The sequence below is a fragment of the Neophocaena asiaeorientalis genome, unplaced genomic scaffold (genome assembly GCF_003031525.2).
Source record: "Neophocaena asiaeorientalis asiaeorientalis breed wild unplaced genomic scaffold, Neophocaena_asiaeorientalis_V1.1 scaffold270, whole genome shotgun sequence".
In the NCBI taxonomy this organism is placed as follows: Eukaryota; Metazoa; Chordata; class Mammalia; order Artiodactyla; family Phocoenidae; genus Neophocaena; species Neophocaena asiaeorientalis.
Window position 1 is genome coordinate 550,741 of NW_020174650.1, and position 13,585 is coordinate 564,325.

Consider the following 13,585-nt stretch of genomic DNA (forward strand, 5'->3'; position numbering starts at 1 on the left):
ATGCACATCAGCCTCTTCCTGACAGCCAGGCCCTGGCCAGAGGAAGCCAGGGGGAGAGCCATTTAATTTCTCAGGCACCACCCTTGATTTAAAGCGCTGGTGGGGGGGAAGGTAATCAGATTGGTTAGAGGCTGCAGTACGCAAGCCAAGATACGTGATCTGCAAGCACATCTGAGCTGGGGGGAGCCGCGGCCAGCACCAGATGACACACGCTCGGGTGGCTGCAAGGTACCTTCCACTGGGTCTCAATGTCTACTCCCCAACTGTACAGAAACTGGGGCGCAGCAAGGAACTCCTAAGAACCAATAAATGTAAAAGCAGACCTTGATCCTAAGATTCCTGATGAAAGCAGCAACAGGCTTCCCTGAGCCTCAGGTATTCTGATTAAAGTGACTATTCTATAGACAGCATCCTGGCCTCGGTTGGCCTGACATCTCTTAGCCCCGGTTCCTTTCTTCCCAGGGCCGTGCCTGAATACTGCCCACATGGTCACCGAAAGCCTTCTCACCTTCCTAGACTCAGAAGCTGGTCTATGTGTACATCTTGCTCATTTCCAGGGTGGAAGGCAGCTTCTCTTTCAAAATTCCATCTTTCCTAAATCTAACCTTCCAGATTCTTCCTCGCCAACCCCATCTCATGCCCTGCCTCTGCTCTGAGGGACACACCCACTTCAAAATTCACACGTAGGGCAGCCAACGGATGATCTAGTTATCCAAGCCTCCCTGTTCTCAGCTCTGTCCACCTCTGGAATATTTGGTGACACATCCCAAGTAGATTTCCTTCCTTCTCACCACGCCCCACCCCCCCAACCTGCTAACCAAAGAGTAGGTGAAGGGTCTTTCCCTCATGACATTTCTCATCCTGTACTGTCTTAAATTACTCTTTAGACTATGGGCATAGAGTTCCGAGGCTGTTCATTAATTGCATGACTCGCCTCAACTAGTGAGCACCCTGGAGTCTTCAGATGTCTGGCCACATTCCACCAGGAAGGCTCAGGAGGAAGACTGGGCCCCCATCCCTCCTTCTCATCACCCCGCCCTGGCTCAAACCTTGGCTGTTTACTCCAGCACCAAAGGGAGGTGGCAATGGAGGGTGTCTTACGGGTTGGTGGTGCTGAAGATGAACATTGAGCTGTGAGGCACCATGGCTTTGCCCGTCTCACGCTTCTCCTTCTTCTGCTGCTTCTTCTCCACTTCCTCCTCATCCTCTTTGATCTCTGCCTCTTTCAAGGGACTGGCTTCTCCATCAGTCTTGCTGCTGACTGCAAGAGGAACGTATTGAAATCTTCAGAAACCTTGCTACGAGCAGAACGGTGCCCTTCATTTTCCACTGGGGATGGGACGGAGGGGACGGGAGAGGCAGCTAGGGATGTGCCTGGCAAGGTGCCTGAAAACATCGGGGTGTTTGCTAGATTATACTGAGTTAAGCCCTGCTCTCTTCCTAGCCTTACCCCTGTGCTGATTTCAGGTGGTATAGCCCTTTTTTTTGCCATATAAATGATAAACATGTTTCCCTAGGTAAAACAGAATGGTTGTTTCTGTTGTAAAGTTTACAAAGTTTATTTATATCTAAAATCTGAACCCTTCATATATACTCACTTATGGCATTTTTCACATCAGTACACCCTGGATGGCATATATTTCTATTCCCCTTCTACAGATGGGAAAACTGAAGTTCAGGGAATTCAAGGACCTATCCTAAGGTCATACAGCTGGTATGGGTTCCCAATTCAAAATTCTATCTCCTTTCAAAGAAATCACACTGCAGTGGAAGACTTTAAGAAGACATTACTCTGTTTGTGGCAGCCTTTCTGGCTGTGCTGTTTCCCGTCATGATTAATGTGGAAACAAGAATGCAATATTCACGCGAAGATGGGTCCATGACTTTATCCCAGGATTGAGAGGATGAAGAAGCAGAGACAGAGTGGGGTTGCTGGACCACTACTCTCTGTTTCCTTATGCAAGTCCCAGAGCGGAGTGAGTGGCAGAGAGGATGAGGCTATCAGAGTGGGGCAAAGGAATCTCTCCCACATTCCCATTCAGTGAATGCTTCTGCCCTGGAACCTTGTGTAAGTAGCAAACCTCTGAGGTCCTGACCCCTTCCAGGTCCTTCCAAAAGGTAAGTCATCCAAAGTGTCCAAATATCCTCTGATGACACGCTCTTACCTACGACCAAGGACAGGGACTAGCCCCAGAAAGAGAACGGGGGGGGGGGGGCAAACTTTCTTAATGTTGTGTCTCATAAAGGAGGGCCCCCAAAACTTCATTATTAGAACATAAAATTAAATAAGACAGAAAAGAAGGTTGTGAGTCTGAGATCCTGAGACATGCCCACCCAAGTCAACCCCAGGGGCACCGGATATGCGAGATTTCACGTTTTAAAGTAGTACTGGCACTCTGAAGAACACTTTGAGACATTTTCTTCACTTTGAGAAAGTGAAGAAATGGAGACAGAGAAGTGGGAGAGAGAAAAACAGGGAGAGAGGACTGCTCTGTGAAAAGAGAAAAATACGGGGAAAGAAAGAGAGGAAAAAAAGCAAGAGTGGAATCCTGTGGTCCCGATTCAGTGACGATAAGGTGGATGGTGGGATTAATGCAGAGATGGGTGGGGTGTCAGGGCAGGGATGGGGGTGGGTTAAGTGCTTTTGGGTTGTTCCCGTTTAAGGTCTCACAGGTGAACATCCATTGCCTTCAGGAATTACGGGAGAAAGTGTGACTAAGAGCTCCTAGGAGAAAAAGAGTAGATGAGAATAATAGGTTCATAAAATGTTAGCACAGGGAAAGATCTCAGAGGTCATCTGGTTCGATGCCCTCACTTCACAGATGATAAACTGAGGCCTCGAGAGACACAGGGTTTAGGAGGCTACACACTGAGCACAGCCAGTGCCGGCCCCAGCCCACCTGCCATCTTCTGTTCCAGCAACGGTCCCCAAACCGTCAAGTGGCAGAGCACCTGGGGGGTCCCAGAGAATGCCATCAGATATTCATACAATAAATCAAATAGCTGAATATAAAAATGGGTAAAAAATCACGTGTGATCTCTCTGAAGACTCTAGGATGGTCACAGGGGCCAAAGGCCGAAGGACATTTTATGGGCAAAACTTAAGACTGAGAAAATTCTAACTTATTTTTTTTGCAAACTGGGAAAAAACTGCTGCTATATGTTTTACATGTTGAAGAGTGATTTCATCCCACTGGTGGAGTTTTCCACGCAGCTCTCCAGGGACGACTCCAGAGCCAAGACTCCCCCAGCCCCGGGCACGATGAGCAATGGAGATGAAGGGGACAGGAACTGTGTTCTCACTGTGCACCACGGTCGAGTCCACCAAGGGGCCCACGTCAGGGATGGCGACGGTGACGCTGGTGCTCTCGGGGGCAGCCTTGTCCGTGTTGGCCGTGGTGCAGGAGAGGTCGGGTTCACTCTGGCTGATGACCCGGCCCATGTCCAGCTGCACGTCCCCCAGCAGGGCTTGCTCACTGCTCCCCTCCGGCTCCTGTTCCGTCAGCGCTGCATCCTTCTCCGCCTGCAGCTCTGGTTGGGGCAGGGCGAGGGGTGCGTTGGCCTCGTCGAGGGCTCCTGCCAGCCCGGAGCGTCTGTGTACCATCAGACTGTTGGTCCTGTGAAGAGAGAGGGGGACACAGGTGGTGCTCAGATCGAGAAGCTGTTCCGGAACGGCTGACACGCCTGGCGAGAAGCAGAAGTGCGGGGAGCCAAAGCAGCCCTGCTGGAGAGCACGTGGCCTCCGGTGCCTCCCACCCCACCCAGCCAGGCAGAGGAGCTACGGTCCACGGGCAGTATCCACTGCCTTTACTCCCATCCATTCATCCACTACCCACTCCCAACAAGAGATGCCCTGGTCTTCAGAGGGGTAGACGCCATCGCTGTCACATTTACACGTGCCTCGTAGAAGGTGCATTGGCATCCCCTCATCTTACTACAGGGGAAACCGAGGCTTGGAAAGGCTTACGCTGAAGAACCCCTCACGCCAGCCGCGCTGCATGCCTCGGGCACGCTCCTGTGTCTCATTTACCTCCTTAAGTCCTGGGATCGCTCTTCTTCCTGGATTGTGGGCTCCTTGCCCCCGTGGCTGTCCCTGGGCTCGAGGTCCCTCTCCCCCTCACCGGGCACAGCTTCATCCAGACTCCGCTCCTGGCTGGCAGACCTGCTCCTGGAAGCGGAGGAGGACTCCTTGCCCTCCGTCCTGACGCGGCGGTGCCGGCTGCGCCGCTGGCTCTGCCTGTGCCTGGCCCGGTCCTCGAAGGCCACCACGGTCTCCCCGCCCCCGGCCTCCTGCTGGGTCGGGTCACAGTTCCCATGACAGGGCCTGGCCAGCCAGGGCGGCTCCCGTTTGCCCAGGGACACAGGGCTCCTCTGGTTGTCCAGGGCACTCGACAGGTCCCCTCCGTCCCCCTGGAGGGACCCCCCGCGGCTGACGTGCTCCTCCTCACACTTCTCCAGACCCAGGCCCAGGGCCGGCCCCTCGATGGGCCTGGGTCTCCGGTAGAGGCTGGGGTGGGCATTGAGTGGGTGGAGGGAGCTCAGGGGGTTGAGGGGGTTGAGGGGGTTCATGGGCGGGGCCTCCTCCTTGTTGAGGGCCTCCTGGCTGGGCATCTGCATGTGCCTTCTCAGCTGGCTGGTGCGCTGCTCCCACACCGACATGTGGTGTCGGCGCCTTCGCTCCCTCCTGGCAAAGGGGAGAGGGCGAGGGCTTGGTCAGAGCTGACGGCTAAGGGCCAGGGAGGGTGGCCACGGGGCAGAGGCCAGCCCTCAGTGGCCGTGGGCTGGGGGGACACACAGCGCAGGGAGCGAACGGGAGAGCCCAGGACCTGCAGACAGGGTGCACAGAAAGACGCGAGGGGCCGAGGGGGTGGTGGGACCACTGTCCCCCGGTCCGTGGGGCTTCCCGCTCTAATCACTGCTCCGCAGGAGCTGAGAGGGGTGGGGTCAGCCCAGGATCGAGTCCCGGTCCCCAGGACAGTAATACGAAGGCTTACCAGATGTCCACTCCCCCAGCTCCCCTCTGCTTTCAGGGCAGCAGCCTGTACCTGCTCTGTGCCCACCAATGGCCCTTAGTTCAAGGTGAGAGGCCTTTCTTCCTCCTCCTCTCCCTCTCCTTTCCCTTTCTGAGGACAGCCTGGGAGAGCCAGGGCTGAGGAATACAGTGGGCAGGTACTATCCAAGGGTGACGGATGACAGTGGCGAGCAGACCCATGTTATAAAAGGTCTTGGCATCACTCTTGCAGTGATGCAGTGGGGTCTCTTCCACAACCACTAATAAAATCCACGGGACTCTATGTCCAGGGACCACCAGCAACTCATACTCAAAACAACCGCTGAACAGTCCAGCTCAGGGGCCTGGCTGAGCACTCACATGGCAGCGGGAACACACAAACGTGACACAGAGAGTGGGCTCCCACAGGAGGGGGGGTGGGGTGGACGCCTATGCCCACACTCACACACGCCTGCGGGCGCACGCCTAGAGCCCGTGCAGGGGATGCTCACATGTGCCCACACGCATCCTCACTGGGGCCCACACGTGCTGTCCACAAGTGCCTGCGTGAAAGGCACCCCACCGGCACTAACGACCCACACCGACACATGCCCACTCACAGGCCACACGGAAGAGCAAACTGCACACGGGGTCACATACCTGAGACGCACACCGAGATAGGCACATGGTGAGAGGTGCGGAGGGGCAGATCCACAAACCATGTGCACGGAACGCCCACGCACACACCATGGCACACACTGACACGTGCACACCCGATGCCACTCTGCCCACGGCAAGGACAAAGACACGGTGTCCCCGCACCCACACGTAACCACTCACAAACACGCAAACCGGTACACACATACAGGTGGCTGCTGCGTGGCTCCCACATCGACATGTGGTGTCTTCTCCTTCTGTCTCTTCTGGGGAAGAAAAATGGACAGGTTCAGTTTATCCTGACCTCTAGGACCCGCAAGCCCCACGGCCACCAGCCGATCTCCAGGGAGAGGTGCAGAATCCCCTACGTGTCTGCTGCCCTCTGTAGACTCCCAACCTTCAGCTCTCCAAGGGAGTGACCTTGGTTCCTTGCTGTGTGCAAACACACGGATCTAGTATTGAAGCAAACATGCGGGCACACAAAGGGTCTATTGTTTCCCCGAGGTAACGGCTTCGGATACTGAGTCATCAAGCCCCACTGGCACTCACGCTTTCACCTAAATATCCTTCAGAGACCCATTTTGGAAACCCTGTAAACTTGGACAAAGAGTTGTATTTCCCCCGGATCATTTCTAGGATATTCACAAGGGTGTGACTCCCCAGCTCATCACTCCAATCTCACACAACATGCAGGGAAAAAATGCACTGCCATGCACACCATCGAGGCCACCAAGTAGCCCACGGCCAAAGGCGGGGCCACCACTCCGTGGGCTGCTGTCCACGTACTTCAGGATGTAAGCAGTGTCCCCTGCATGTATGCAATGCAGTGGCCCTGACCAGAGGCCTTCAATGTTCAGTCTATTCAGCTGGGTAAAGCACAGTATTAACCTTCCTGGCCTTGCACAGGGAAAAATCTCTTCTACAGATACACACGTGTTGTGTCCTTTCAAACACAAGGAAGGTCAGAATGGTAGGGTAGAGGCATCATCCACAAAGGCAAACGGGAAAAATGAAGCTGTCAGTGCTCAGGTGGAGGATTGCACGTCTGGGACACCTGTGGAATGAGCTTGCCCCAGTTCCTGGGCTGACAAACCCAGTCTGGCCCAATGGGCCCTGCCTGGGCCTGGGAGGTTGGCAAATGCTGCTCCTTCCCCGATGAAACCGGCACCCACCAGTGGAGAACATGCAGGCAAACTAGCACTGTTCAAACACCGTGCCCACATCTGCAGAGAAGCGTGGTCCACGGTGGGCAAAGGGAGCAGAGGCAGCTGGTCTGAGCCTGAAGAGGCGCAATGCACATAAGCACCCATGGAATGGATGTGGATATCACTGCGGAGACACCTGTGAGCTCCGCAAATGAATGCACCCCTCAGCATTGACAGCTGCAATGCACGTAGAGCGGCCATGCCAAGAAGCACGGGCAGCACAGAGAAAGAGAAGCACACGCTCTAGACGGGCAGCATGCACTCCCACCAGGAAAAGCACCTTCCACTGGCTATTTGCCAATTCTCAGATATTCAAATGCCAGCCCTCCAGAAGCACACGTGTAAGAGTGTAATTACATGGAAGAATTCTCTCTCTCTTACATGCTCACATGTGTGCATACCCACATATGCGCACACACACGCGCACATACATACACACACACACACACGCCAGGCAAAAGAGAGAACCAACCTCTAATTTCCACACAAATCAGATACACACTTCAAACTTCACTTCTCCAGTCGCACATACAAAGATCCAGATTCATATCCCATCACAACCATTAATATGTCTTCATACCTAAAATCACAGAGAAGCATCTTTCCAACTCATGCATATATGACCTCACATACACCCCGCAAGGACCCTGTGGATCAGGAAGGGTGGTTGGTATTCTTCATTTCGAAGATGGGGAAACAGGGATTCTGAGATGCCAGGAGGTTCCCTCAGCGTGTGAGGGACCGAGCTACGACTAGCACTTGGGCCTTTTAATTTGTAACAATGTTCTTTCCGTGTTTCTCTATGGACACCACATTCGCACTTAGTAATAACGTAGTCCGGAAGTCAGGAGTCTGGGCTGCGAGCCCAGGCAGCGCACACACACCCTGACAACGTTCCACCTGCAGCACCCACCTCGCAGCACGAGCACTGCACCCAAAGCCTGGATCTCTGCTCATCTTGGATGGTCACAGCACCTCTCCCACCTCACTGTGGCCGGATACACACACAGCTCAATGCCTACTGCCATGCGCCTACCAGCATCTCATTCATTCTTTCATTCCATAAATAGTGATTTTCTACTCTGGGCCAAGCATCCTTCCCCCGCGTATCTCTAACCCACTCCTCCTCCAGGCTTCCTCACCTCAGTAAATAGAAACACCCACTGCTAAGTGACAGCCAGCCCTACCCACGAGCATGTTTGGATACCTGTGTATATGTATTTTTAGCCCAGACTCATGAGTGCAGGGAAAGTGGAGTAGAAACTGCTCAAGGCCCAGAGAATGCTCTAGGGAGGAAGGCGTTGTTTCACCTTTCTTCATCAATCTTTAAAAAATTTGCTGGGGGGTGGGGGGGAGGGGAGTTTTTTTCTTCTGCAGGGGAGGGAGGTCCCCACACATAACTCTGGAATGTTCCTACAAGGCGAGGCCGAGCTCTGGGCAGAGAAGGGCTCCTCCCTGATCAGCTTCAAGTAATAGATGACAGGGTCTGGGGCCAGGATAGAGGTCCAGCTGCCAGGGCTCTCAGATCCTCCACAGTGATACCCCAGGACCCCTCACTAAGTTCTCAGGACGGCCAAGAAGCCACAACAGGAATTCCGTGGTTCTGTGGTCACTTCTCAAGGCCCTTCTCCAAGGCCCTCCCCCAGCACCATACAGTGGTCAGTCGCCCCGCAGGGCCCATGTCCTGCTGGTTCCACCAGCAGCCACAGGGCCAGGCTGGATCCTCAAAGAGAGTCTACACTCGCCACTCTAATTTATCACCTCCCATTCTCTCCCTAATCTGCTCCAACTGGATTCTGTTCCCACTGGGCCACTGAAACGGCTCTCGGGAAGGTCTCTAACAGCGTTCATTTTGCCAAACCCAATGCTCCCTTTTCTGCTCTCATCTTACGTGATCTTTCAACGGTCCTGAGCTCCGCCGTCCACTCCCTCCGTCTGGAAGCGTGTTCTTCTCCACGTCTCCAGGACACCACACTCCCTTGTTCTCTCTCCCACCTCCGGGCTGCTCCCCATCAGTCTCCTCGCGGGTTTTCCTCGAGGCACGGAGTGCTCTGGCCTCTGTTCTCAGCTCCTTGCTTCTCCAGCCCACCTCTCCCTGAGTCAGCCCGCCCGGGCTGACAGCTAAAATGCCATCCAAATGCAAATGCTCCCCCAAATCCTTATTTCTAACCCCGACTTCTAAACTCCAGACTCACAGGCCAACAGCCCGTTCAACATCTTCACTTGCATGTCTTATAAGCATCTCAAATTTAACGTGGCCAAAAAGAACCTTGGATTTCCACTGTTCTCCAGGCTAGCAGTAAATACCACCATCATCTACCCAGTTGCTTAGGTTCAAACCTAAAAACCTGGGAGAAACGTTTGTTTCTTCTCTCTTTTTTTTTTTCATCCCCACCTCCATCACATTTATTCCATCAGCTCATCCTGTTGGTTCTCCCTCCAAAATACAGACCGAATGGGATGACTTCTCATCTTCTCCATTGCTACCATGGTCTAAACCACCACCAGCTCTCACCTACTTTACTCTAAGAGCCAACCTCTGTCTTCCTGGCTCCAGTCTGGGCCCCTACAGTCCATCTCCACAGAGCACAGGGACCTTTTAAAAGTGTAAATCCTAACCTATCCACCCTTCCCCTCTAGACCTTCCTATGGTTGTAACTAGAATAAAAGCTAAAGTCCTTCACCTGGGCCTTCAGAACCTCCCGGGCCATGTCTCCTTCTCTTCCCCCTTGCTCCCTTCATACCAGCCACACAGGGTCTTGCTGGGGACGTTCCATCTTTGTAATGTCACACGACCATCTTCTACACATTTAGGTCTCTGCTTAAATATCATCTCTTCAGAGAACCCCTCCCAGATCGCCCAAAGGTACTCCACCCAATTCCTGTTCCTCTGCCTTAGTACCCTGTTATATGTATTTGACAGCTATTCTCACTATCTAAAATTATTTCTGTGTATTTATCAGCTATCTTGCTCACTGAAATAAAAGCTCTGTGAAAAAAAGAGAGCCTGTCTTGCTCACTGCTGTATTCACGGGACGTTTCCTGGCATGGGGCAGGCGCCCTGTGAGAGTTCACAGCTTTGGAATTGAGCAACTGGCTGTCAGCACAGGAGCCCAGGGGTCTGTGAAGTGGGGACAGCGACTCACTCGATGGAAGGCATGTTGGGTGCAGACATCGGGCTGACCTCCTTGGCCTTCTGCAGCGCGTGTTTCTGGTTGAAGGCCTCCTCTTCTTCCTGTTCATCCTAGACACAAAGCAGAGAGGGCTTTGTCTGGGATCCTCCTGAAGGACAGCAGCTCCCATGGCTCTCCCCAGAAGGCGTTCTGGAGACCAGGCGAAGCGAGACAAGAAGGGCAAGAGGTGAAACAAGGCAGAATGAGGTCAGGTTGGCTCACAGACCTCGGGTGGGCAGCAGCCAGCCCCCTTGAGACACCAGCCTCCTGGCCAGCAATTCTGGCCTCCACCCTGCCCCACCTTCTCAGGACAGCCGTGCAGTTCTACCCCAGTGCCAGTCCTCAGGGGAGCTGGCCGGGGCTGTGGAGGTCAGAGGCCAGAGCCAACACTTCTCAGATGCTCTGCAGTGTCTGGAAGTGATGGAGGGGGACCTTCCAGGCACAGCCCCCTGAAGTAAACACCACACTTCCCATCACGCCCTCTTCTCTGCACAGCTAAGTGACCCCACCCTGGGGCTCAGGCAGGGACCTTATCCCCTCACCCACATTCCTGCTCATAAATGTCCCTCTATGTGATGACACCAAGGAAAGCCGGTTCGGGTAAAATGACTAGAGCTCCTAAGAATACATACATCTTCACAGCCTGCTCTGGTTTTCACACACATCATTTTACTTGATCCTTGCAGTACTCCTGTGAGGTATGCAAGGCAGATATATCATTCCTTTTTTACAGATAAAGGAAGCAAGGCTAATGGAGACCAGGGGTCAAGCACAAGCTAAAAGAGCCAGTAAGTGGTAGATGCATGACTCACAGCCAGCTTTTCAGATACTAGAGATGGTATTCTTCCCTGCCTGCAGATAAGAAGACCCTCAAGGACGTAGGGAAGAGCAGTCACGGAAACATTACCAGGTTGCTATGGGCTCTGCCCCAGACCAAATTTGCATTACGTGGGGAGAAGTTTTCACTCATCTCCCTAGACCATCCCACTGCAATCAGTATTGCCTCCACCCCTGAAGAAATGACTCAGAGGAAAGAAAGGAACAGTTCTTTGAGCAATGTAGCAACTAGCTTCATTGAAACTTCCCTCAAGATGACCATGGCCACTGGAGTACCCCAGGAGACACAGTCTAGGAACAGAGATGCTCCTGGCCCCTCTCACCCCCAAACCCAGAAGTATGAAGGCACATGACTGAGGTCACACAGCCACAGGTCACAGGAGCAGAGGTGGGACTTAAATCCAGGACTTTGGTGTTTTCTTTATTTTCCAGGGCATAATTCTGCAAAGGATATCTTTGGGAGTTTGCAGTGACTAAGTGATTATCTTCTACATCCCATGAGAGATCCAGTCTGCTCCAAGGCTCAGCAAACACAGTGAGGGTGAAGCAGGCTCCTTTCATGGATGTGTGGCTCTCCAGCTGTCCACAAGCTCCCAGAAGGGGCCTTCCTGGCAGGCTTGAGCCAGGCAACGCAGACTTTTGGACGCAGCCCCAAAGCCCAGCAGGCACCCAATGGCACTAGAGAACCATCGGATCCCCGGAGAACAAAGCTTACCTTGGTCAGCTCCTGGGCATTGGCCAGATTGTCCACAGCGATGGCCAAGAACACATTCAGCAGTGTGTCTGGGGTGATGAGTTAAGGATGGGCAAGTAAGAAAAGCAAAAGGCTCCAGCAAGGCTGAGAGGGCATCTCCAGGCCTTTCCTGCATGGGACACCAGCAGGAACAGAAACCACCCCAAAGAGTCACTTAAGCAGGGGCTGTCGGGGGAGGGAGAGAGAGGTTACGCAACTCTGTTTGATGGAGAATATGTCTTCTCTCCTTCCACATGTCATCTCTTTGTACAGGACAAAGAAATACCTGAATCAAAGCTCCCAGAGGGCAAAGTGAGCTACTTTGGGACAAACTGGCCTTCCATTTCTGTGACTCATTGCCTAGCTTTCTTTTTATGGGTTTCTCATGTTTAGTTTATAGTCTGCTCTGGCCCCTAGAAGTTTTCAGGGCAGAAAACTTAAAGGAACATCACTGTTCTGTGAGACTATGGAAAATGCAAAAATATAGCTGCAGCACATGGCTGTGCTAGAGATTATCATACCAAGTGAAGTAAGCCAGAGAAAGACAAATATCATATGATATCGTTTATATGTGGAATCTAAAAAACATGATACAAATGAACTTATACACAAAACAGAAATAGATCCACGGACATAGAAAACCAAGCTTATGGTTACCAAAGGGGAAAGGGGGAAGGAGGAATAAATTAAGAGTCTGGGATTAACATATACACAGTACTATATATAAAATAGATAACCAACAAGGACCTTCTGTATAGCACAGGGAACTATACTCGATATTTTGTAATAACCTATAAGGGAAAAGAATCTGAAAAAATATATATATGTGTAACTGAATAACTTTGCCGTACACCTGAAACTAATACAACATTGTAAATCAACTATATTTAAATAAAAAAGTAAAAAAAGAACATATAATTAATTCATTAGTATTATAATCTTGTCACTATTTCAGCCCACAGTGATCTCTGTCTTTTCTTATTTTCCCCAGCTCATTGTACCTCCAACCATTTACTATAACAGACTCATATGTTTTTATTTGTGATGATAACCTGATAACATGGATATTATGATATCTGATCATTTGGATGATACTTGTTTATATTTATCTTCTTTACCCAACTAGCAGACGTTCCTTAAGATCGGGATGCTTGTGCCTCTTAGGACACCTAGCAATGGTCACCCCAGTGCTACCCCCTCCCCCAGTATTACCACCATCAGCACCACTATGATCACCTCCTCCTCCTCACATGCTGGTCCCTGCAGGCAGCGTAAGAGAAGCCTTTTAGAAAGGATACAGTTTCCAAACAAGGTGAGCACAATGAAATAGATAGCTGACCACATGCCTGAGCTGACCCCACCCTGGGAGCGGATCCCATTGTACATCACCTCATTCCAGTCCTCACCCGTCAGGATCTACACAAAGCAAACAACAGGCAAATCAGAGACCTGGGTTGGATAAGAAAATGGGGTCAACGGAAGGGGGAAAATTCTGGGCCTGGGTCTTTTCCATCTACCCCTTGCTTGATTTTCCTGCGAGAGAGAAAAAAGTGTCACGGCCATGAATAATCCTCAACTTCCTTCTGATATGTAAGAGACATTGAAAACAGAAGGAGAACATCAAAAGGAAAGATTCTATTCCTCAAAACATAGAGTCTCCCCACCCTGGCCCAAACATCAGCTTTGCCCGGCCTGTGGGAATCACACAGATGAGGTGGTCTGGTCACTGCCTGACTGACTGTCCCCAGGAGCTGCCAAGATACAGTTCCTGAGACAGCAGCATTATTGGAAAGGGCCTCATGGGCTCCAGTTCTGGAAACCTGGGTTCTGGTTCAGCCTGAGATTCTGGCTAAATAGTGTTCTCCTTTAGCTCTTAGACATTATTGATTTTGAGTTTCCCCCATGATTTAAAAAAAAAATTTTTTGGGGGGGGTGCGTGGAAAAGATGCTTCTTTAAATGCACACGTGGGTTTGAAGATACTTCCAATTT

The 13,585-nt window shown here is 51.8% G+C and overlaps 1 protein-coding gene across 3 annotated transcripts in view; it reads right to left on the minus strand.

Moving 5' to 3' along the window:
- The window catches only part of CACNA1E (calcium voltage-gated channel subunit alpha1 E), a 294,179-nt gene that overhangs the window by 58,863 nt on the left and 221,731 nt on the right, over positions 1–13,585 (minus strand). For 2 of the 3 annotated variants that reach the window (XM_024758846.1, XM_024758845.1), the window contains exons 16-22: positions 12,894–13,011; positions 11,578–11,645; positions 9,999–10,096; positions 5,857–5,913; positions 4,031–4,684; positions 3,304–3,617; positions 1,102–1,261 (exon numbers count right to left, since the gene is read on the minus strand). In XM_024758846.1, coding sequence (XP_024614614.1) covers positions 1,102–1,261; positions 3,304–3,617; positions 4,031–4,684; positions 5,857–5,913; positions 9,999–10,096; positions 11,578–11,645; positions 12,894–13,011 — 1,469 coding nt within the window. The remainder of the gene's footprint in view (positions 1–1,101; positions 1,262–3,303; positions 3,618–4,030; positions 4,685–5,856; positions 5,914–9,998; positions 10,097–11,577; positions 11,646–12,893; positions 13,012–13,585) is intronic. The other variant, XM_024758847.1, reaches the window with a different exon arrangement.